Source organism: Gymnoscopelus microlampas (assembly GCF_963454915.1).
Source record: "Gymnoscopelus microlampas genome assembly, chromosome: 1".
Classification (NCBI taxonomy): Eukaryota; Metazoa; Chordata; class Actinopteri; order Myctophiformes; family Myctophidae; genus Gymnoscopelus; species Gymnoscopelus microlampas.
In genome coordinates this window covers 45,271,896-45,293,791 of record NC_139962.1, presented here as the reverse complement: position 1 = coordinate 45,293,791, position 21,896 = coordinate 45,271,896, and the positions used below count along the sequence as shown (strand labels likewise).

The following is a 21,896-nucleotide window of genomic DNA, read 5'->3' as shown; positions in this document are numbered from 1 at the left end:
CTTGTACACATATCTGATGTGGCAATGCAAAATAAAAATAACTGTGTTTCAGTTCTAGAACCTCCAGAGGGCCCTGAGCCAGATCAGGCAGAGGCCACAGAGCAGCAAGGTCTCTCTGAGGCAGAGAACCATGGCCCTCATTTATCAACGCAGCGTATAAACCGCCGTATATTTTCCATATATTCGGCCGTACACCAACGTCAAAGTCACATTTATCAACGCATCCTACACAGCTGATCCGAGCTTACACTTGGTCCCAGCGTTGATAAATGTCACGGCTGAAACGAGCGTCATTTAAATAACACGCCCTTTAAAAATTCTCAAAACGCCCCGATTTTACGACATGAAGACGAACCAGAATACGACCAAAGACATGAAAAGCCAATAAGAAATAGTTTAACCCCGATCGCCTCGCCTCGCCACACACGCCCCTCTCTCTCTCTCTCTCTCTCTCTCTCTCACACACACACACACACACACACACACACACACACACACACACACCCGCCCAGCTGTGTTTCTCATGTAACCCGTACCGTAGCGGTACAATCACGTAGGCTTGAAGCCTACATGAATGACATATTATGATACCAATCAATCACATCGCCATGAATGGAATATGTTTGTATATTAATGTATTTAACCCATACCGAGCAGTGCGTGTTCGAGTTACACTAAAATAAAGCCGTCATGTAGGCTATTCCCATTTCCCAGTGAGACTCGGACCGTCGGACGGGCGAGTCCCGTCCCGCTCCGCATTAATGAGAGATAGCCTGGAGAGAACATTAATGAATGAAGGCTGGTACGTGTTGGACCATGCAGGGTTAAATGTCTGATCTCCCGGTGGCCATGAAAATATAACAGCAGCGCTCTAAACTCCCGAGTGCTCTTGCCGAAGCGCTGTATATTTTGAAAATAGCAGATCTACAAGCTCACAACGCGTCGCTGGCTTGTGAGCTTGTAGATATGCTATTTTCAATACAGCCAGATCTACAGTCTTATCTGAATGACTGTTAAAGCAGTTTTTTTAAATTACTTTATAAAATTTTATATTTTCACAGGGATTATTTATTAGTGTAGATATACATTTATGAGTGGAGTATGTGTTCAGATGCCTGTCAGACAGTCAAACAATGCTGCTCCGCAGGTCTAGGATGGAATAAACGGGTGCAGCCAACGTCAACAACTGGTCTCGACCAGACGTGAGATCTCAGCGTACCGTAGGATAAAGCCCACGTCAGGATATATTGATAAATGCCGAAAAGTGCGGTGATTACGCCGTACGCCCATTATTTGGTCTACACCGCGTTGATAAATGAGGGCCCATGTGTCTACTGTTTGTACGGTGACGCAGGCACTGTCGGCTGTTCTGGGGGATAGTCTTGCAGTGTCAGAAAACTCTGAGGTGAACATGTTTGCTTTGCCAAATGATCTTTATGTTTCGCGCTCAGAACTGGTGAAAGCACAGCGAAAAGACCAGTCTCTGAAAGATATGTATGACCTAGTTTTGTCTTGGTCTCAGGTGAGGAAAGTTAGGCAGGGGTATTTCCTCCAGGAGGATCCCTTGTTGAGGGCAAGGACAATATAGTTGCAGATGTTTTGTCTTCTGATTGTCTTCTGATATTTCTGCTGTCCGAAATGTCCAGGTACTCTTAAAATGCTTCTTCCTGTGCTGAGGTTGCTGGGTCCTGAGGATAGGTAGAGGTATTGGGAGGGGATGGGGAAAATGCTATTGAAAATTTAGAGTTTGGTGTAATGGATTAGAATTGGAAAAAGTTTGTGGAGTTTGGGGGTTGGTTGTATTTGTATTGATATATGTTTTGTTGTTTCAGGGTATGAGGTGAACCTCATTCATGGGGAGGGGGATGTGACGGCCCCTTGGCCTTAGAGCAGTGTCCATGGGTGTTCATGGGATCCTCTGGGGAGAGTCGTTAGTGGGGAAATCTGCACACCTGGGTGGGGTGATTGCTCACCCTATATAATGGGGCCTGAGTCTTCATTCTCTCTCTCCCCTTGGTTTGGTTTGGTTGCTTTGGTTCTTTGAGTTGGTTGTTTGCTTTGATTACTTTGCTTTGAATTCTCATACTTTCATACACTTGCACATAGCGCTGATCTATTGATAACCTACTTTATTAAGTTGATTCCTATTACTTTATTTACTATTGCTTTTTCTAAATAAATCTACTAATTCTTGAAACTGACGTCATGTGTGGTCTCCACTTTGTCTACCTTTATTCTTGGTCATGACAGCGCACATGAGCTGCAAAAGCGTGGTCAGCTACATTGTGGCTGAGTCTTCGTTGAGCTGTTGCTCGTACCACACTATGTACCCGAAATGAAAAACATAGGGTTAAGCAATAGCAAGAAGGCAAAAAAACCTAAGAAACGGCAAGAGTTTTTCTTGAACAGAGCTGGAATTGGGTGGGGAGAGAAGGAGAGTGGAAATGGTGAAACCAAAACATATGACTGATTGATGCTTCACTACTGTACATCATTCGAGGTCTGAAAAGGGCTCTTTGTATTTGTAGCATGTCACACCCATCACGCAGTGACAAGTTTCGGATGTCAGTTTGTAGCTTTGTGTCGCTGGTCTCCATTGAAAACGTGTAGCTTATTTCTTTGTCACCCCTAGTGTGAGCAGTGTCCTATAATTCTAGAAAATATCAACCCAATAACTATATAAAATGACACGTCATGTATGTCAACCAAAATGCCTCCGCTTTATCCATGGAGCAGCTGGTAGTGTGGCAACTGCAATGATTCCTACTTGAAAGAGGAACACCATATGTGAAAGATTTGCAGCATGGTCCCATTCAACTAATTTAATGAAAGCATGAAAAATGTCACATTTGAGTGTGTGGCTGAACAAGTACACCCAGTGTGTGTGTGTGTGTGTGTGTGTGTGTGTGTGTGTGTGTGTGTGTGTGTGGGTGTGGGTGGGGTGTGTGTGTGTGTGTGTGTGTGTGTGTGTGTGTGTGTGTGTGTGTGTGTGTGTGTGTGTGTGTGTGTGTGTGTGTGAGTGTGAGTGTGTGTGTGTGTGTGTGTCTTGAATGTCAATGTGTTGTTGCCATTTAGTAGGAAGCTAGTATTTGAGTTGCAGCACACAGGTGGAAGTGCTGCTGTCAAATGATGATTTGATCTACTTCTCAGATCAATTAGCATAAAATAACCTGGAGACAGATCTAAACATTGCAAAAAGCTGAATGCATTCCAAATTCCCTTGTTGTAGACACATACAGTACCTACATGACTGTTGATATGTAGACTGTATGTAAACCTATCAGGCTTAAAAGGATCATTGATTTCCTGTCTTCACATGCAGTCATTATGTTATTCAAAGATGACTTGCAAAATCCATTTCATTGTGCCCTGTATCATTTTAGCAAATTGTGTCTTTTCTGTCCTTTAATTTGTTGTTTGATTGTTTGGTGAATTTACTCATGAGGAGGCAGAGCAGTCGCATCACATATGGAATATTGTGAAACATATTAGTGTTATCCTTTTAGCCTAAATGTCTGACTGTACCTTGTGCTGTTTAAATGTTTTACTAATACAGTATTCAATCAAATCTTGAAAACTACTGGCTGGATTGCCATGGAACTTGCTATGCACTACCATGCTTTCCCTCACCTCACTACACCTGAAGTCTTTGAAGCTACCTACTGCAACACACACACACGCACACGCACACGCGCGCGCACACACACACACACACACACACACACACACACACACACACACACACACACACACACACACACACACACACACTACACGGTTGTGTACGTTTTGCCGCTCCATGGGATTAATCGGGTGTTCAGGGTGATTTATTCTTAATTGTGTGAAAATAGTCAATTTACAAGCTCACAGTTTGTAGCTCTCAGCTTGTAAATCTGCGATTTTCTGTGCGCTCCACCAAGTACCACAACCTAGAATAAATCAGGCATTAGATTTCTTGCTCAAGGGCACCTTTTTGGTAGCCTACATTTATGAAGTAAATGTCTCCATTATTCTTCCACTACCTGGAACTTTCCTAGCTGGGCTGGTAAATAGTAATAAACTAATGCATTTACCAGCATGGCTGGCGCTGGCAGCATGACTTAGCTGGCAGAAAGGTTCCCCTTTCTGTGATTCATCAAATCACCATCTGTGCATTTGGACTGAAGAAGTAGCCTAATTGCAAATTGATTTCTGTATTTTGCAGTACACTAGAATATTCTATATTCATAATTTCCATTCATCAAGTGAGATGAGACCCCACACCTTCGCAAGACCTTGAATTATTGAAGAGTCAAGAGATCCCACCAAGCACTCTTCATGAATAAAAAGGGGGATGGGGGAGAAAGAAAGAAAGAAAGACAGAGAAAGAAAATACTTTCTTTAATCCACTGACTCATTCATGAAAATGGTTGAACTCACCAATTAGGAGCCTTTAAAAAATGTAACCTTTTCAACAATGTTAAATAGTCAATTTCACATTGAGTATTAACACATTAAATCATTCAAGTGCTTTGTTTATTGAACGGGTTGAAATTGAAATAAGCGTAAATTAACAAGACTGAAGTCCCTTGCACACACAGTCCATTTAATTCGCTTGAAAAGTGTGCTCCTCGGAGCAAAAGTCTCAGCCAGGCCAGGTTGCCCAATCAGGGCCCGCAAACTTTGGAAGGCAGTCATAGCCAATTGGAATGGGATCTGAAAAATCTGACTGATAAATCTTGATCACATGACCCCAGAGATGTGTAGGCTAATGATTTGGGTGAGTTTTGGACAACATTTGTAGGAGTAGTAGCATAAAGTGTGTTTTGAAGAAAACACACTATGGCAGAAAATTACCTATAGTTCAATAGCCACCATGAGGAGATTTGATCAAAACATTTGGGATGGAGATTCTCCTTGGCTTAGTGGGAATGTGCATGCAAAGTTTCCCAGCAATCGGGCGCTGCATTCATGATGTGTGGCATTTTGTGCAAAACGGGCCACCCATACAGACTTTGGAAAGCCAGTCATGTTGGGGTCTGTACAATGACCTACCAGATGTGTGTCAAAATGTCAATGCCTAGATGTATGCAGATGATGTAGTCATTGTGTCATATGGTAGGCACCTGACAGAAGCTTCCTTAGTCCTGACATCTGTGCTGACTAGTGCACTGGCCCCTTGATTCATGTCTGCTTTTAAAGATTGTGTACATGATGTTCACAAAGAGGCCAGTTAAAACAGTACTCTCTTCAAATGTGTTCTGGGGGTGGGGGGGGGGGGGGACTTGAATTGGTAACACAATCCAAGTACCTCGGAGGCATCCTGGACTCAACCATAACTTTTAAAAGTCACATCAAGAAGGTTTCCAACACTGTCAAATTAGTCATTTTCTAACAGTTGCTGCCAGGTGCACAGGTGTTACTACCCTCAAGCCCTAGAACTTGAAGAGAGCCATAAAGGTATTTGATTTAAAAAAAAAAAAAGAACACATAGGTACGATCACCGCAGCATCCTCAAAAAAACCTTTAATTACCTTTGATAACTGGAAGCTCTTTAAACAGGCATGTGCCGTGTATAAAACTTTACATGGTTTATGCCCACCTCCTATGGAGTAATTTATAAAATGGAATCCCGACACGGGCATCAATACAAGGGCCGTCACCAGAGAGGATTGTGAGGTGCAGTCTAGATGCTGCGCAGCCTTTGCCTAAAATTCCTTTTCAGTTCAAGGAAGCACAATTTGGAACAATCTACCCACTAACATAAGAGAGAGTCTTTACATCTTTTAAGGTCCAACTAAAAGGATGGATCATGGACAATTACACATTTGAACATGTTTTAATTTCCCTTCTGTTTGTACCCTTTTAGTAATGTTTATGTGCTCTTTTTTGTAATGTTTTCTGTATGTAAATTAGCATTCTTGGGAGTGACATGGAGGGGGAAACTGACTCATTTTGACTCACAACAATGTCATTCCCACCCTTGTGTATCGGTACAGGCCATTGGGGCTATATACTTTACATTGCTTTGGATCTCTTTTTTTTCTCAGTCAATGTAATGGACTTAAACCCAGATTTGATAGAAGTAATGCATCCTGAAAGACAGACAGCATTTAACCTTCATCAGCTCTTTTAGTCAGTATCCAAGAATTACAGTATGTCCTTTTGGTACGCCTGGCTGACCCAATACTGCTTTTCATGAAGTGAAATTGTGTCAGTCTGTCTGTCTGCCTGCCTATCTCACTCATTCACTCACTCTCTCTCACCCACCCACTCTCTCTCTCTCTCTCTCTCTCTCTCTCTCTCTCTCTCTCTCTCTCTCTCTCTCTCTCTCTCTCTCTCTCTCTCTCTCTCTCTCTCTCTCTCTCTCTCTCTCCCTCTCTCTCTCCCTCGCTCTCTGTTTCTCTAGGGATGGTCCAGATGCATCCAGCCCTCAGTTAGGAGTTTTCAGTGGTAACACAGCATTGGAATCAGCCTACAGCAGCAGCCCTATGGTCCTGATCCGCTTTCATTCTGACTTCTCAACTGGAGGGTTCTTCATTCTCAACTTCCATGGTACAGACACACACTCATCATGCATTGTACATGCAGTCACACATAATGTACTCACTTTGTTTTTATTCTTATTTTTCTTAAGACGGTGTGTGCTAGCATGTGTGTGCATGCTTGTCTAAGCATGCAGTGTTTCTCCTACCATTGTATTTGGGGGGGCAACCCGCCCAACGGGACCCCACGCCCCTCCCGAAAGTATTTTATTTTAATATAGCACCAATTCACAACATAATTTATCTAAAGGCACTTCAAATATGTAGGTCTGACTGTACTCTTTAATTAAAGGTACAAAATGTATTTAGGCCTACCTAATTTGTGTGCACCTGTTTAATTTCAGAGTCTGTAGTGCATTCATTCCATTTATAGTCACGCTATTTCTCTCTCTCCACTGCTGCTGTTTCACAGCCCCCAACACTCACAGAGCAGGAGACAACTACACTGACTCGTTATTAAGTGCAATAAAAGTCCAATGTGAAAGAGAGAAAACATCAGCCACACACTCAAACTCTGTGCAGGTATCTCAGAGTTTAATGCAAACTTTCTGTTGTTTGGCATACCTGAAGAAGGTCAAATGACCGAAAACAGTGTTTGATTGTGTGGCTGCTGTTTTTTTCCCCTTTCTTTCACACTGATCTTATTCAGCTCCAGCACCTCATTTTGGTTTTATTTAACGGATGAGCAGTGATTTATTCCACCGTTCAATCAAAGTCCAATAAAAGACAAAAGAGTAAAATATGAGTGGGCAGACGTTGACCCTAAACGCCTAAAAACCAGGGGACAACAGCAGCGGTTCCTTTTTTTAAACGCATCGGATGTGTCCAGTGTCGTCACTAGCAAGCATTACGTCTCAAGGCTAGGACTTAATAAGTCTAAGATGTATAGGTCATGTCAGGGTGTGTTGACGAGGATGATACTATCTCTCACCATGCAACAGCACATCCTATGCATTGAACATAGGGTAGGGTAATTGAAGGGTAAATGTTGAAAGTTGTAACCACCAAATATGTAGAGCTCTCCATTGTAGGCTAAGGCTACCAACGGGACAAAGATATCTTTGTCCCGTTGGTAGCAGAGTGACGTGAAGAAACGTGGGTGCTTGAGTACCTCATGGTGTTAATTAAAGACCAGACGATTGTGGTGGTGTCCCGACATGTAGATGTCATTAGGGCTTCCACTTCCAGTCAGCTGGTATCCTCCACACATACAGTTTACATGAGCTTCCCAAAGACACATGTGAGTGGCCAGCCCTCGCCTCTGGAACAGTCCCAGAAATCTTGGGCTTGAACCATCTGTGGATGTCCATAAACACTGATCGCCAGCGCGACCCCAGCCCAAGCAACGCTATGGAATGTCCCTCACGCTACACAGTTCAGCAGTGATGCCAAGAAATGTTCAGGGGATAAATCAATCAATCAACAATGACGCCATCAACATGATGATGTCAGCGATCCACATGGAAGCCACGCTATGATTACCCAATCTTGTTTCTAAACTATAAGAATATGTACTTTGTGAAATTGACACAACAAGCACACAAACACAAGACATTTCTACAAAAGAAACAGATCGACAGATGCTTACAGACACATAATCGTATGCATAGAAATGTAAATCCATACAAAGATTCATTGTTCTAGTATCAGTTATGGGCGTACAATTCCATTTTCAGGGCCATTGAATCCATAATCTCAGCAGTAATAGTGGTATGAGAAACACTGCTACACACAGAGACACTGTCTGTAAAATAGGAATTTAAACAACGGAAGGACGGGGGGGAAAGCCTTCATGAAGCTGGAAAGAAAAAAGCCCTCCTGATCGAAATGTCGATGTTATGAATTAAAGATTTCCCAGGGGTAGTCTTCCAAACTCTATTTCCTTTACTTTAGCCTTGTAAAGACGCATATAATCAGTGTCTGCAAAAAGCCGTAGCTCCAGAAAGGCCTTTTCTTTAGGGATTGAGAAAAATGTATTCGTATGTAATGTATGTGTGCATTATAATATAGATAGATAGATAGATAGCACAGCTTCATTACGAAATGCAAACCATAAGAAATGCTGACCATGTTGACTCCCTCTTACTTTCTGTCCCTAAAGTTAAACTGAATTAATTTATTGTAAAACACAATTCATGAATGTTTAGAACTACAGTATGGCAAATGCTTCACACTACACAGTTACAGTACGTCCGATAGTGAAAGTTCCCCGTCCCACTTAATTAAACTGGAAGAGATACAGAAATATCTCTGAATAACAGTGATAAATCTGCTGAAGCAATTCATTCATTCTGCTGCTTTTATTCATTTTTGCAAGTTTCAGTCCTGCACACTATTGTTGTAGTGTGTTGTGTTTATTATTATGAACACGTTTTATTCAGCCTACTCTCCCCCTTTATTCCTCTGTTCTTTTTCACAAATTGCACCCTCACCATAAAACATTTAGCAAGTGATATACACTTACAAATTCAATAGAGGTTTGATAGATCTTTATGTACACAATCCTGCAGTTTGTTTCATTGCATCATGGGTGGACCTATGGGAGAACGCATGTCAAGCAGCTCAACTGCTAGAGAAATTCAGCGTCCAATTAAACACAACCTGACATCTGAGCAATAAGCTATACAACATGTTACAAGTGATCCTACCGTGTAACATGCGATGTGTAATTGACGTTGCTTCAATTCAGCACTTCAGTGAGCGAGGAGCGTTCCCATTCTCAAGTCGAACTTGATCAATTACCCTGTCCTCTAATTAGGAATTAGGAAAAGACGCAAGTGAGGGATGTGAGGATAGAACAAGCCCGCAGGACCTCGGAGGATTATTGAAGCAAGCCTAAACTAGTGACCAAATCCGTTATTGCAATAAAGGACGCTACTGTGCATGCTTCTATTCGTTTTTTAAGTCTGACGTAATTTTGTAGTCCGACATCACTTCCGGGTCCAAAAGGCACCAGCGCCGTCCACTCTTCATCGTAAACAAACATGTCGGCACCCGTAAATCTTTTTACAATAAGCTGAATACCAGAATAGCCTGAAACCCTAGTGTGCCTGCTCTATTGACACCAACGTTGGTGTCAATCGCGAAAGGAGAGTGTACGTCCGGGGGAGCATGCGCTGGGTGAGCAACTTTCATTCAAATGAATAGGTGGTGGCGGGCCGTCCGTACTCTAGGTATAACTCTAGGTATAACCAATTCTCATTCTTCTATCACATAGTGATAGAAGAATGAGAATTGGAATTTAGCCAATGACTTTCAGTTAAATGTCCTTGCTCGAGTGTAAAATGGACATTGTTAGTGCTGGGAAAATAAAACTTCAATGTCTCAGTCTCATGTTTCAGTCTCCCTACAAGGCCACTCTAACTAACAAACAAACAGTGGCCCATAAGTAGTTTAAGCCAATGTTTCTCCACAAGGTCCTCTATCCAAGCATTCTCACTCAGTACTTAGCTGACAGTGGAGACACATTTATCGCAAAGAACTTGCACTCAGTCCATGCTGACCACTACATTCACATGTGTGCATATGTACAGTGACAAATACCCAACATCTAAAGTGGGCTGACCTTGTTTTCCTCACTGGGTAGTCTGGTGGAGCTATATACAGTAAGCACTGCTGCCATATAACTTTCAATCATACAGTATTATGAAAATATATCACCTTAAGCACTGGTGTGGCTGCCTCTGAAAAACTGCTACGTCTTAGTTATTTTGCTCTTTTATTCAGTAGAGAGCAGATACAGGCACAGCAGAGGGCTGAGGTAGAGTCCGTCTGTTTTAGAAATCAATGTTTCTACCGCCAGGGCCTTGTTTTTTCCCGTCCTTAACAAGGCCTTGGTGGGTGAAACATCAATGTTATGAATTAAATATTTGCTGGCCGCATTCCTCTAAACATGGTCTGTGGAAATCTGATTTCCTTCAATTTTTCGATGGATGGATGCATTGGATGCATTTGAGACATTTACAGACTGCTTCAGACAAACTATCCTCCATCAAACCACTGATTGATGAGTTTTTCAAATGTTAGAAATAGTAATTTAATGAACACAAATATGTGAAACATTGCTAAAAGGCAAATGATGTCTCTTTCCTACCGTAGTGCTTAAAGTAGACACTTAGCTACAACCTAATTTTCATTTCTGACGGTCCCTGCACACTCGCCTCACAGCTGGCTGTACATAGAGGCCAATGTTGTTTTGTCCAGCTCAGAACACGGCTCATTTTGATGCCAGGGGCTTTGCAAGAGAACACTGCATGTGATTTGTGCAGCTTTGTTCACAAACTGCACACACAGTAACTTTCTATTGATAGCTAAAAGATTGGACAGGAAGGCCAAGCCAAAACTATCTTGTTATTTTGTCTTTTTGGATGTTTAGACTTCTGATGTGACCTCTTAAAGGTCTCATCAATATATCATAACTAGTCCATACCCCACCCAAACTATATGCAGAATTTGAGAGCACAACCGCGACTACAACTTTGCACCGTTGAGACTCTCAACGGTGCACTCTCTTTTCTCTGCTGGCATTGTCTCTGCCGTTGTGTGTGGAGACTGTAGCCTTAAAGGCAAGGCAACCAACCAGCCGTCCAGGTTATGGGACTGTGACAGTTTCTGCTCTTTATTTTCTAGACACGTAACATACACTCTGAGTCTACTGCAATGTCTGCTTCATGCCATGCTTTAGGGTACAATCCCACCAGACTTTGTTTCTGCCTCTGTGGGCATGTTTTTGCAATTGCTTTCAATGGGAATGGGGCGTTTTGTTGGCATTGTGCCCATTGCGCACACCTTGAGTTTATGCGCTCTATGCGTAGACTCTATGCATAGAGCGTATAAACTCAAGGTGTATGCAATTTCCGCAGTGTTTCCCAACCTTTTTTCTGTCAGGGTACACTTTTTATAGTCAAAAGATCATTTATTGGCCTAGACCGTGGCGTCGCGGTCTAGGCACCCTGGTTGAAAATCCTTAATGGCAGTGTGCCGCGGGTTCGCGTCCCGTTCCCGTCGGCCTTTCCTGCATGTCTTCCCCCCATCTCTCTCCCCATTCTTCCTGTCAGACTACTTTCCCTGTCCCTCTTCAATGAAAAATAATAAAAAACTACCAAAAACAAATCTTAAAAAAAAAAAAAAAGATCATTTATTTAATTTTTTTTTAATAATCAAGTAAAACTCCTTTATGAAATAGATACAATATATTTTTGATACCATTCTACAACACTGTAAAACAATGTGGAACCTAGTAATTGAGATAATGTTACTGGTTATAAAATAATGAAAATGTTCTTTGTCCCTCTTGGGCAGATTTATTTTGCAGCTTACAGTAAGTTCAGGCATTGCAAGTGCAACAAAAACAAACTATCATAAGAAAGTGTGTCCCTTTGCAATGCGTTGTGAGCTTGTAGATATGCTATTTTTGCTGAACATCTACCCCACATGTGGCCACAACATGGCCTCATGTAGTGGTTGTGAAATCAAGTGGAAGCAAAGAATTTTGTATTTCCACTCATGTGAAGAAATGCCCCAGTCATGCTCACACACGAGGAGAACAAAATTATAATATTATACTGTTGCAGTGTGTTTTAATATAAAAAATATTCTGCTGAATTGTACTTACCCTTGTAATGATTTTTCACTACTCTCCCCAGCATACCGCCTGAAGAAATGCCCTCCTCCCGCTCCTGTGGAAAATGCTGAGATGATTTATGAAGATGAGGACTTCCAGATAGGTAGAAAAAACCTTTAACAAGTGTATATAAATAAACTGTGTGTGTGTCTTTCCACTATAAAATTCAAGATGTTCTGTGGGTTAGTCTGTTTGTGTGCCCAGGTTGTGCCCAAATATAGACAAACACATATTCAACATGGAGATCCCCCACATCAGCATAAATGGGCACTGTTAGGCAATGGTTTCGGTTGTTTGTGATGTCAGACCAGAGCGTAATCTAAGAGAGAGAGAGGGGAGAGGATAGCGAGAAAGGGATACAGAGAGGGACACGATGAGTTGGGGGGACAAGAGGGGGGGAGAGGGTGACAGAGATGTTGTTGCCTACCAAGACCTAAACACCCGCAATAACCCTGGTAACGCTGGGCAAGATGATAACCTGGTACAAAGTTCTGTGTCCTCTGCTGTTTTGTAGGCATAACATGTTGTTTTGAAATGAGGCATTGGGCGTGTGTTGTCCCTAATGGCGTGTGTTTAAACTAATGAAACATTATAAAATCCGCACACCAATAAAGTATTCCCGTTTACAAAAATCATTTTGTTAACGTTTGGCACCTCAGGGCTCTTCCGCAGACCTGGTCTGTGCCTTGAGGCTCCAAAGGTTATAAAAAAAAATATTGATCCAGCACCCAGCCTAGAATAGGTCCTGGATGTCTTTTGTCTTTTTCTCACAGTGTGTTGAAACTAAGTGTTTGATCATCGGGATAATCAGATTCTGCTGTACGTTTCCATTTACTCCCTGCTGTGATACATGTAATTTGACCTTTCATATCAACAGGGTCTACTGTAGCACTGAAAAACTGGTTTCACAATGCTACAAGATTATTCATTTACCCACTATTATGCAAAGCTAATTGGCTACTACTGCAATTGCGTCTCATCTTCAACAGCCTAGTATTCATGTGTTGAAAAGCGTGGTAAAATGACCCATTGTCACTCAATAGATTTTGAAAAACAAGGATTTAACATGACGAAGACTCTGGAGGGAGAGTTTATGTTTAGAAAGACTCCATTCCTTCCAGCCAGTGTGTTACACAGCCATGACACCTCATTGGCAGGCAGCAGGTTTCCAGCACGCTTTAGTATGCTGTGTGCGACTGTAAGAATATCCAGTCAAATCTGATTTGTTTATCAAATCTGATCTTTAGAGCTGACTGTCCACAAGTGGTCATATCAGATTTGTGTGTTCAGACATCATCAACCTATCTGCATTGGTTGCTGTGGTAATGACATAATGACAGGCGTATGACAGTATCACTTGCCAAAAATAGCAGCGCTACAACCTTGTAGATTGGCTATTTTCAGTGAGCGTCTTTGACCGTCACCGTCGCACAACGTTATTTAAATCAGGCTTCAGTGTCTGAGTGTCGAGACTGAGACACAATTTTAATAATCAGATTCAAATCGTGAAACCAATGAATGTGGTTCAAATCTGATGAGCGAAAACCTGTTTCCATGTGTGTTTTTTTTGGCTGTTCAGACTTGATAAAAAACCCATCTGATTCCAATCTGGATACTGTAGGTAAAATATTGGATTTCAGCTGCCAGTCTGAACATGGCCTTAGGATGGAGAAAGAATCCTTGGATGCAGTCTAGTGGAAGCATGGTAGCACATCACAACAGAATAAACAGGGAAAACTGTTGCGCCCTTCTTTGTCCTTTGGTCAAGGTTGACTGCACGTGCGGTGGTCTCTAAAACATAAAGGAAAACTGGCAGAAAAAGACTTGCTCACTGCATAAAAATTCTGGAAAACTCTGTAGACAGACTTAAGAAAATATACTTTCTTTATTTTATATAATGCTCATAGTGTGCTCGGTGTTCACTATGAGCACCAAGCACACTATGAGCATTATATAAAATAAAGAAAGTATATTTTCTTAAGTCTGTCTAAGGAGTTTTCCTTAATTTTTATGCAGAGTCTTTTTCTGCCAGTTTTCTTACACATATCACAACTAAATAACTTGGTGGAAGTATTAGATGTCCACACCATTATAATAGGGGTAATCTTTTGATGTAAATCTCCTTTAAAATGAGTCAGCTTTTACTCTTGTCACATTGCATCAATTTAGTCAACTACTGACAATAATTCCATGTTCTTTTCCAAGTTTAGTAAAATAAAATTACATTTCAGTTAACTAAAATGCTATTGTTATCACACTTTTCTGTCTGCCAGGTGATGTTGTGAAGTATCGCTGTTTCCCTGGGTATACCCTCGTTGGAAAGGCAGAGCTCACCTGTAAACTCAACTCCCATTTGCTTTTTGAAGCCCCACCTCCAAGTTGTCAAGGTAAGGTCAAGCTGTCACACCATCGTCGTGTATCAATCCACAGATTTCCCTCCTGCCACATGGTTCCCTGAAGTGTTAGAGAAGTTTACCATGTTTATTGATAGTGGGTCCCTAAGCTTTGATTTGAATATTCTACACTAGAATCCAACCTTGTTAAAAGAGGATGGACCCACCAGAAACAGGCAGGCACTTTGGCTCTTTATTTATAATATAACAACATGAACCCTAGTGCACCTATTCTGGGGCGAACCTCTTGTCAACCAAAAGTCACTGTCTCATGCTAATTTTGTTTTGAAACAAACAACACAAAAATCCTACTTCTAAGTAAGCATATCTACTGTATAAACACAGCAAAGTACACCCAATTTTTTTCATCCAAGATCACATTTTTCAGGACATAACCGTCCTTGTTTGTAATAATCTATTATTAATCTAGTTATGTCCAAAGCTTGGACACTGGTAGTGACAGTGGATCACAAGGACAGCTAATATTAGAGGTTCAAAGTCACAAAGTCACAAAGAGGCGTTTGTGAAAGTTCTTGCAGAGTGAAATGCCATTAGTCTAGTAATGACTACCATAAAATATTATTTCTATAATAAACGAGATGGATGATCTATCTTTCATGTTTTAAATAAGTGAAATATATTGTTTTGTTCTTGCATTTTTCAATTTTATTTTCTTATTCTCGTTGAATAAAAGAAGAAATAAAAACAAAAATGCATATTTAAAGACAACAGTAAATCACTGAAATGGGCAATTTGTCACTGAAAAATCCAAGTGTGTTAGTCTTGTGTGCTGAAGTTGAAACATTTGGCTAGACACTCCATTGGACTTGATGTATTATTCTTCATCATTTCTTCATCTAATGCCAGAGATGCTTTTCAATCTGGAGGATCAGTAGCGCAGCCGTTTGTCATGCTGGCAGGCACAGGGCTCAAGGGCTTAAGATTCTCACCCTGAGAAGAAGCTGTGGTTCTTGCTAGACTGAATGACACCTACATGTATTAAAATAGTACCTTTTAACTTGCACCACTAAATAGCTGTCTTAAGAAGTGCTATTTGTGGCTCCTGGTGTTTCTGAGACTATTGGAAATCAGTTTGAAGTGTTTTGTTGTGCTGCTGTGTTTTTTCTTTTCTTTTTTGCCTTTTTGAGCCTTAAAGACGTTCAATTTCACCACTGTCACAGATGAGCAACAGCCCATATTTTCCATTGTAAACCAGGAGAAAATGGAGCCCACAGACTAAAGAGAGGTCTCTGGGGGACACACATTATTAGTGCCGTCCCAGACAACTTAGCTCGGCTCCCTTTGTGCAGAGTTGAAGTATGGGTTAGTCGTTAAAAATAGGCGAACATTCATCGAAAATAGACGATCTACAGGCTCACAATGCACCGCAATGCAACTTGTTGTGAGCTCCTGATATTTCTGAGAAAATGTGGAAATCTGTTAAGTGTTGTGTTGTGCCACTGTGTGCTTGAACAATTTTTCTTTTAAGCTGAGCCTTAAAGACATTCAATCTCACCACTGTCAGAGATGAGGAAAACAGCCTATCTTTTCCATTGTGAACCAGGAAAAAATGGAGCCGATAGTCTATCACAAATGGTGGAACATATCGTCGCTGTCAGGCAGAAACCTTGTATCTTCATATTTCATCTTTTTTTCCCCCCATAAATTAGTGTCCAATTTTATACTTTGACAATGCCAAAAGTAGAGAAAATAGCTGTCAACAAGCTCACCATGCATCACCGCAACACGTTGTCAAAATCTTTACCTATAATGACGTGCCCAAATAAGGACGTTAGTTTGAAAGTGGAGGTTGAAAGTGGTTAAATCTCTCTGTGGGTTTTAATGAATATTTAACCATTAAAAAGTAGAGCTTAAAATAACTATTACATTGGTTCCATTGGTTCTTTTTTAACACATTGACTGCCAGCTGAGCAGTCTGTAGCCTCTGCCAGGGTTTTTAACGATTGTGTTACCTCTTCCCAAGTAGCCACAGAATATTTTTCTCCAGTATGATTAATCCCCTAATGGTTGCTAATCACTGAGGAGATTCAGGTGTGGTTTCCCAAATGTCAACGAGGTCATTGTGACCTCGACATGTGTTGTTTTATGTTTGAAAATAGCTTGTTTCACTGTTTTTCAAATCAAAAAACAATGTGATTTTTTTGTCATCATCCTAAAGATTTGCATCATGTTCGACATGTATTTCACCATTGGCTGTCCTGGCTGTCCTTCACTCCTTTAAGCTAATGGGGACACTTCCCCATTTTGGGCCCTCCCTCCTCCCGCGCTATGGGATCATACTACTGGTCTACACACAGGCATACCTCATCGTCATCCTAAAAATTTGCATCATGTTTGACATGTATTTCATCATTGGCTGTCCTGGCTGTCCTTCACTCCTTTAAGCCAATGGGGACACTTCCCCGTTTTGGGCCCTCCCTCCTCCCATGCTATGGGATCATACGCCCCCTCCCCTGTAGGGAACAGAGCTGAGCTGACCTAGAAGGTCAAAATCAGCAGCATATAGATTAATAAGTGTGTAAAATACAGTAAAATCCCCAAATTATGAGTCTTAATATCCAGAAAGCAACATGAATGTATTATTGAAAACAAATTAAAAGTTTAGGCTATCATTCAAATAAGAGAGAAGCTGCGACATCACCTCACATGTTCTGTTACTTTTTTAAACAATAATCCAAATGGGAAGTTTTCAGCAGCTAAAGTCATGACAGTTTGACATTGTTTGAGACATTTTTGTTGCAACACAAGTCGCAAATTCCCTCGTTGTAGTTAATTGTTTTCACCTGCTGCGCTGCTGTGCGAGGTGCGCATATCCCTGCCAGGCCAGGTTGTCTACCCAGGCCTGTGAAATTCATAGGCAGTCACAGTAGCCAATTGGAATGCAATCTGCTCAAACTAACTGTTATACTGATACAGAACCATATATAGGCTTTATAATGTCGCTGTCGGGTGGAAACCTTGTCCAAAACCGTTCCTTGGAGAAAAAAAAAAGTGAAAGTGAAAATAGACGATCTGCAAGCTGGTGGGAGCTTGTAGATCTGCTATTTTTTACTTTTACAGTGCAACTCTCTTGTATGATTACATAGGGCATTTGATTTATGAAAAATCAAAAAAGTTGAAATATGGAGATACAAGTTTCTGCCCGACAGCGACGCTATACATGATTTAATCATATGCATTTATCCACCAAAACATTATTTATGTTTACTTGTATTTATTTGCTTGCTTTTTGTTAAAATGTTGTTAACTTTAAAACAAATCCACATTTTTCAAATTTATTTGGAAACTTAAAAATTACCGACAATAAATCGGTCAAAACATTGATAATCAGTGGTGTAGGACTCTCCAATAGGCTAATACTACTTCTACTACTACTACTAATAATAATAATAATAATAATAATACATTCATTTATTAATAAAAAAATGTTTTTTTGGGGGGGACGGATTACATTAATTTGTGGACGGTTACATTAGTAGTTTGGGACGGTCCTGGGACGGTGGTGAATAAGGTTAGTCTGGAGCCCTGACACACACACAGACAGAGACAAAATACAGCATGCAGCTGGTAATAATATGACTGTCAGTCATTTAGTCTTGTTTAACATTGAAGTGAATGGAGCAGCAAATCCTTTTTTTCTTTTTTTTTCTACGTTTATAAACATGAAATCTAGTTTCACTCCATTATACGGTCTGAAAGCTCTCTCAGTGCAGCCGTTTTCTGAAATGAGGGGACTCTTTGGCGATTGGTTCATACTGGATCATCCCCATCCCCATTGGGCCGGTTAGATTTTCAACTGAGAAAACCCCGCCTTCAACAGAGTCACCAGACCCCTGAATTGTTTAGCCAGAATATCCTTTTAATGCGCGTTATGCTAGCGATTCAGGGGCTGAAGCCAGTCTAGGTTTCGGCCTGACAGAGATGACATACTGTTGCCTATAGATAATGACAAGTTAGCCATTGATATTAATGAAAAAGATCCACGTGGATGCCCAGGTGCAGGACAAACAGCAATTCAACAGAGAGAGTCCCCACACCGTAAAGAAAAAAAATGCATTTCCAAGGGGTGAATTAAAAAAATGCCTCTGGTGATAAACCCGCCCCATACTTGCATACTGGGCCCTGATTGGTCCCTCACTACTTCGGAGGGAGTGAAATCCAGTTCTTTATTTTTGTTGCACATTTTGACTTGAGGTATGGAATTGTAGTGAACAGATAAATATTATAAATATTTACACTTTAAGTTCTCAGAAAATATATACAGTATATAGACAGGGATAAAGGATGAAACTACTGTATAAGTAGGTAAAGCATACCCTTCCCTGCTCTAACAGTCATCGCGTCTTTAATGCACAGAGGGACTACAGACTCCTTTTCTGCATTGTAATGCAAAGATGCACATACGCTGATCCGTGTCTTCACAGCAGTATACTGTAGATTTCAGTCTCTAAGGGGATTAGATCTCCTGATCAGTCTGTTAACATCTCTCTACAGGGTGCTGGGAATACGTGGGTGGTTGTTGTTGTTTTAATGGGGTGGGGGGGGGGGGGGGGGTCAGCTCAATGGAGGGAGATGTGTAGGTGTTTGCGCTGCTGTGGCAGGAGGCTAGATATAAAATAAATCACATCATGTGGATCTCTGGATCCTTATGGGAACAGTTTTTTTCCCAGAGATAAAAAAGTAAATTTTCAAAAGAATGTAAGAAAGAATAGATCCATAAATTGACAAAAACTTAAGAAATTGTGAAAAAAAACCTCTCTGTGTGGCGAAAGGGCCTCTCTGTGTGGAGTTTGCATGTTCTCCCTGTGTCTCCGAGGGTAGGTACCCTCACAAAAACATGCAGTAATCCTGGTCTCTATACTGCCTCCCCCTGGTCAGCCAGGGCGCCTGATGGAGGGGAAAGGAACTGGTTGGAATAACGTGTTCCTTCCACGCGCTACGTCCAAGCGGGGAAACTGCCCCCTGTCGGGTGATAAGAAGCGGCCTGCTTGCTCCTCATGCATTGAAGGAGGCATGAGCTTCAGCTTGGGCTCTCCCTAGGCTGACAGAGGGAGAGTAGCGCCCAGGATTACATAGGCAATTGGCACTGGGTGAAAAACTATGGGTTACAAAATCGTGGGATAACATTTTAGACAAAAAAAAAAAGAAATTGTGAAAATAGCAGATCTACAAGCTCATTGTCAGCTTGTAGATCTGCTGTTTTCACTATTACAATGTGCTTGCTGGTAAGTGGTTAATTCATAATGGGGTTTGGGTCCTGGGGAAATGACACATTTATCTTTTGGATCTTAGCTGAAAACGTCCGGGAACCACTGGTCAATGACATGTCCGTTTCCGTGATGTATGACTCCAAATGTGAGCCAGCTATAGCCTCTTGCAGAGCCATCATGGATCTCTGCAGCCTGTCGTTTGGACGAGAGGGTGGAGCTGGGGGTATATATTGATACGCCTCTATCCTTAAGTCACAGCATCGGTATATCCATCCAGGATGTTGGACATACTGTAGTCGCAGTCAGTATAGCATGAAAGCGTTGGCGCCCGCACACAATAGTTTTAGAAACTTTTAATTCCTGCGCTGCCTATATGCAGCGATCATACGAATGAGAACATGGTTCAGTTGTCCCACATGGTGTATTTAATTCATTAAATTAGCTACAGCTTGTATTGTGTGAGTTTGTGTATTGAATTTGCTTTGATAAAAATCCCAAGGACAATAACTAATGGAGGCAGACATGGATGAACAGAAGGAAGCAGAAAGGATGGAAGCGGCAAACAAGTAGAGACATGGTGTTGTGATCAATCTGACTGGCTTTTGTCTCCCTTATCTGTCCAGCCCAGTGCCCAGCCAATGAGGAGCGGACTTCATCATCAGGAGTGATACTGAGTCCAGGGTATCCCAGCAACTATCCCAACAGTCAGACATGCTCCTGGCTCTTGCGTATTTTACCTGGTAAGTGTGTGTGTGTGTGTGTGTGTGTGTGTGTGTGTGTGTGTGTGTGTGTGTGTGTGTGTGTGTGTGTGTGTGTGTGTGTGTGTGTGTGTGTGTGTGTGTGTGTGTGTGTGTGTGTGTGTGTGTGTGTGTGTGTGTGCGTGCGCATGTGGGTATATTATGTTAACTTTTGTTCTGCTTATTTGTAATTGCATATTGTGAAATCCTGTGACTCCAAAATGTGTTCTTTTCTAGGTTATACAATCAGCATCTATGTTGAGATGTTTCACAGCGAGAAACAGTTTGATGAACTGGAGATTTTTGATGGTATTCTTCCACATCTACACAAACACCTATTGCATTCTCACATACAGTACAGTACAGTACACGCACACACGCACGCACACACACACACACACACACACACACACACACACACACACACACACACACACACACACGCACACGTGCAATCACAAAGGCACAGACTCACACCTACCTCCATGGCAGGGTAAGATACTTATCGTAATTGATCCCATGGGGAAATGTGGGCTCTGCAGTTAACCCATCTTAACTACATTTAATCCGTCCTAACTAATTGGAGCAGTGGGCAGCCATTGGACAGCATTCATGCAGGGACTAGCTCCAGCTGGTCAGGGGCACTGGCAGGAGTATGCTCCTACACACAACAGTGGATAAGATAATGGGGTTCCAAAAAAAGGCCAAAATCCAAAGTTGTAATTGTATTATGCAAACACACACCTTTTACAGCATCTAGTCTGTGTGGTTGTCAAACCTTTCCATGCCAAGGAAGACCAAACAGACATAGCATATGGATGCTCCCTTCTATGGTGAAATGCCTTTATTAATTGTGTCACAACTCGATCTCGAATCTGCTATTTTCTGCTATTTTATCTTTTGACAATAATGGCCAGATTGGCCGTGGCCCCCACTTTGAAAACCACAGTCGTAGACATTAACCACTTGAGCACCGACATCCATATTTTGGGGGAAAAAATAATAATTGCGCGTTGCGCCGCGCTGTGAGCTTGTAGATCGGCTATTTTTGGCAAAGAGATTTGGTGCTGATGGAAAAAAGCGGTCCAAGTAAAAGAGCCAACTCAGTTCCAGTTTACTGTGTCTAGAGTGTAGGTGGTTTAACACACAAGGTTTGACACATAGCTTGTGTATCAAACCCTTCCTCAGGCAGCAATGTGCAGTGCTGCCTGAGGAAGACAGTATTGCTGTTGGTGTGGGAGGAAACCCTTGTGCTCACTGGGAGAACAGGCTATAACTCCACACAAAGAGGCCCCAGCTGAGTTCACATGCATAGAGGCAACAGTGCTAACCACCACTGTCACCCTGCCCCCCCAGTACATATCGAGTAAGAATAAAGGATTAGATTT

The 21,896-nt window shown here is 41.6% G+C and overlaps 1 protein-coding gene across 1 annotated transcript in view; it reads left to right on the top strand.

Moving 5' to 3' along the window:
* Positions 1–21,896, top strand: part of LOC311051108 (CUB and sushi domain-containing protein 1-like) — a gene marked incomplete at its 3' end in the record, with an annotated part of 707,106 nt that overhangs the window by 605,706 nt on the left and 79,504 nt on the right. The window contains exons 46-50 of the mRNA XM_084065507.1: positions 6,389–6,534; positions 12,170–12,250; positions 14,421–14,534; positions 20,395–20,511; positions 20,746–20,817. Coding sequence (XP_083921633.1) covers positions 6,389–6,534; positions 12,170–12,250; positions 14,421–14,534; positions 20,395–20,511; positions 20,746–20,817 — 530 coding nt within the window. The remainder of the gene's footprint in view (positions 1–6,388; positions 6,535–12,169; positions 12,251–14,420; positions 14,535–20,394; positions 20,512–20,745; positions 20,818–21,896) is intronic.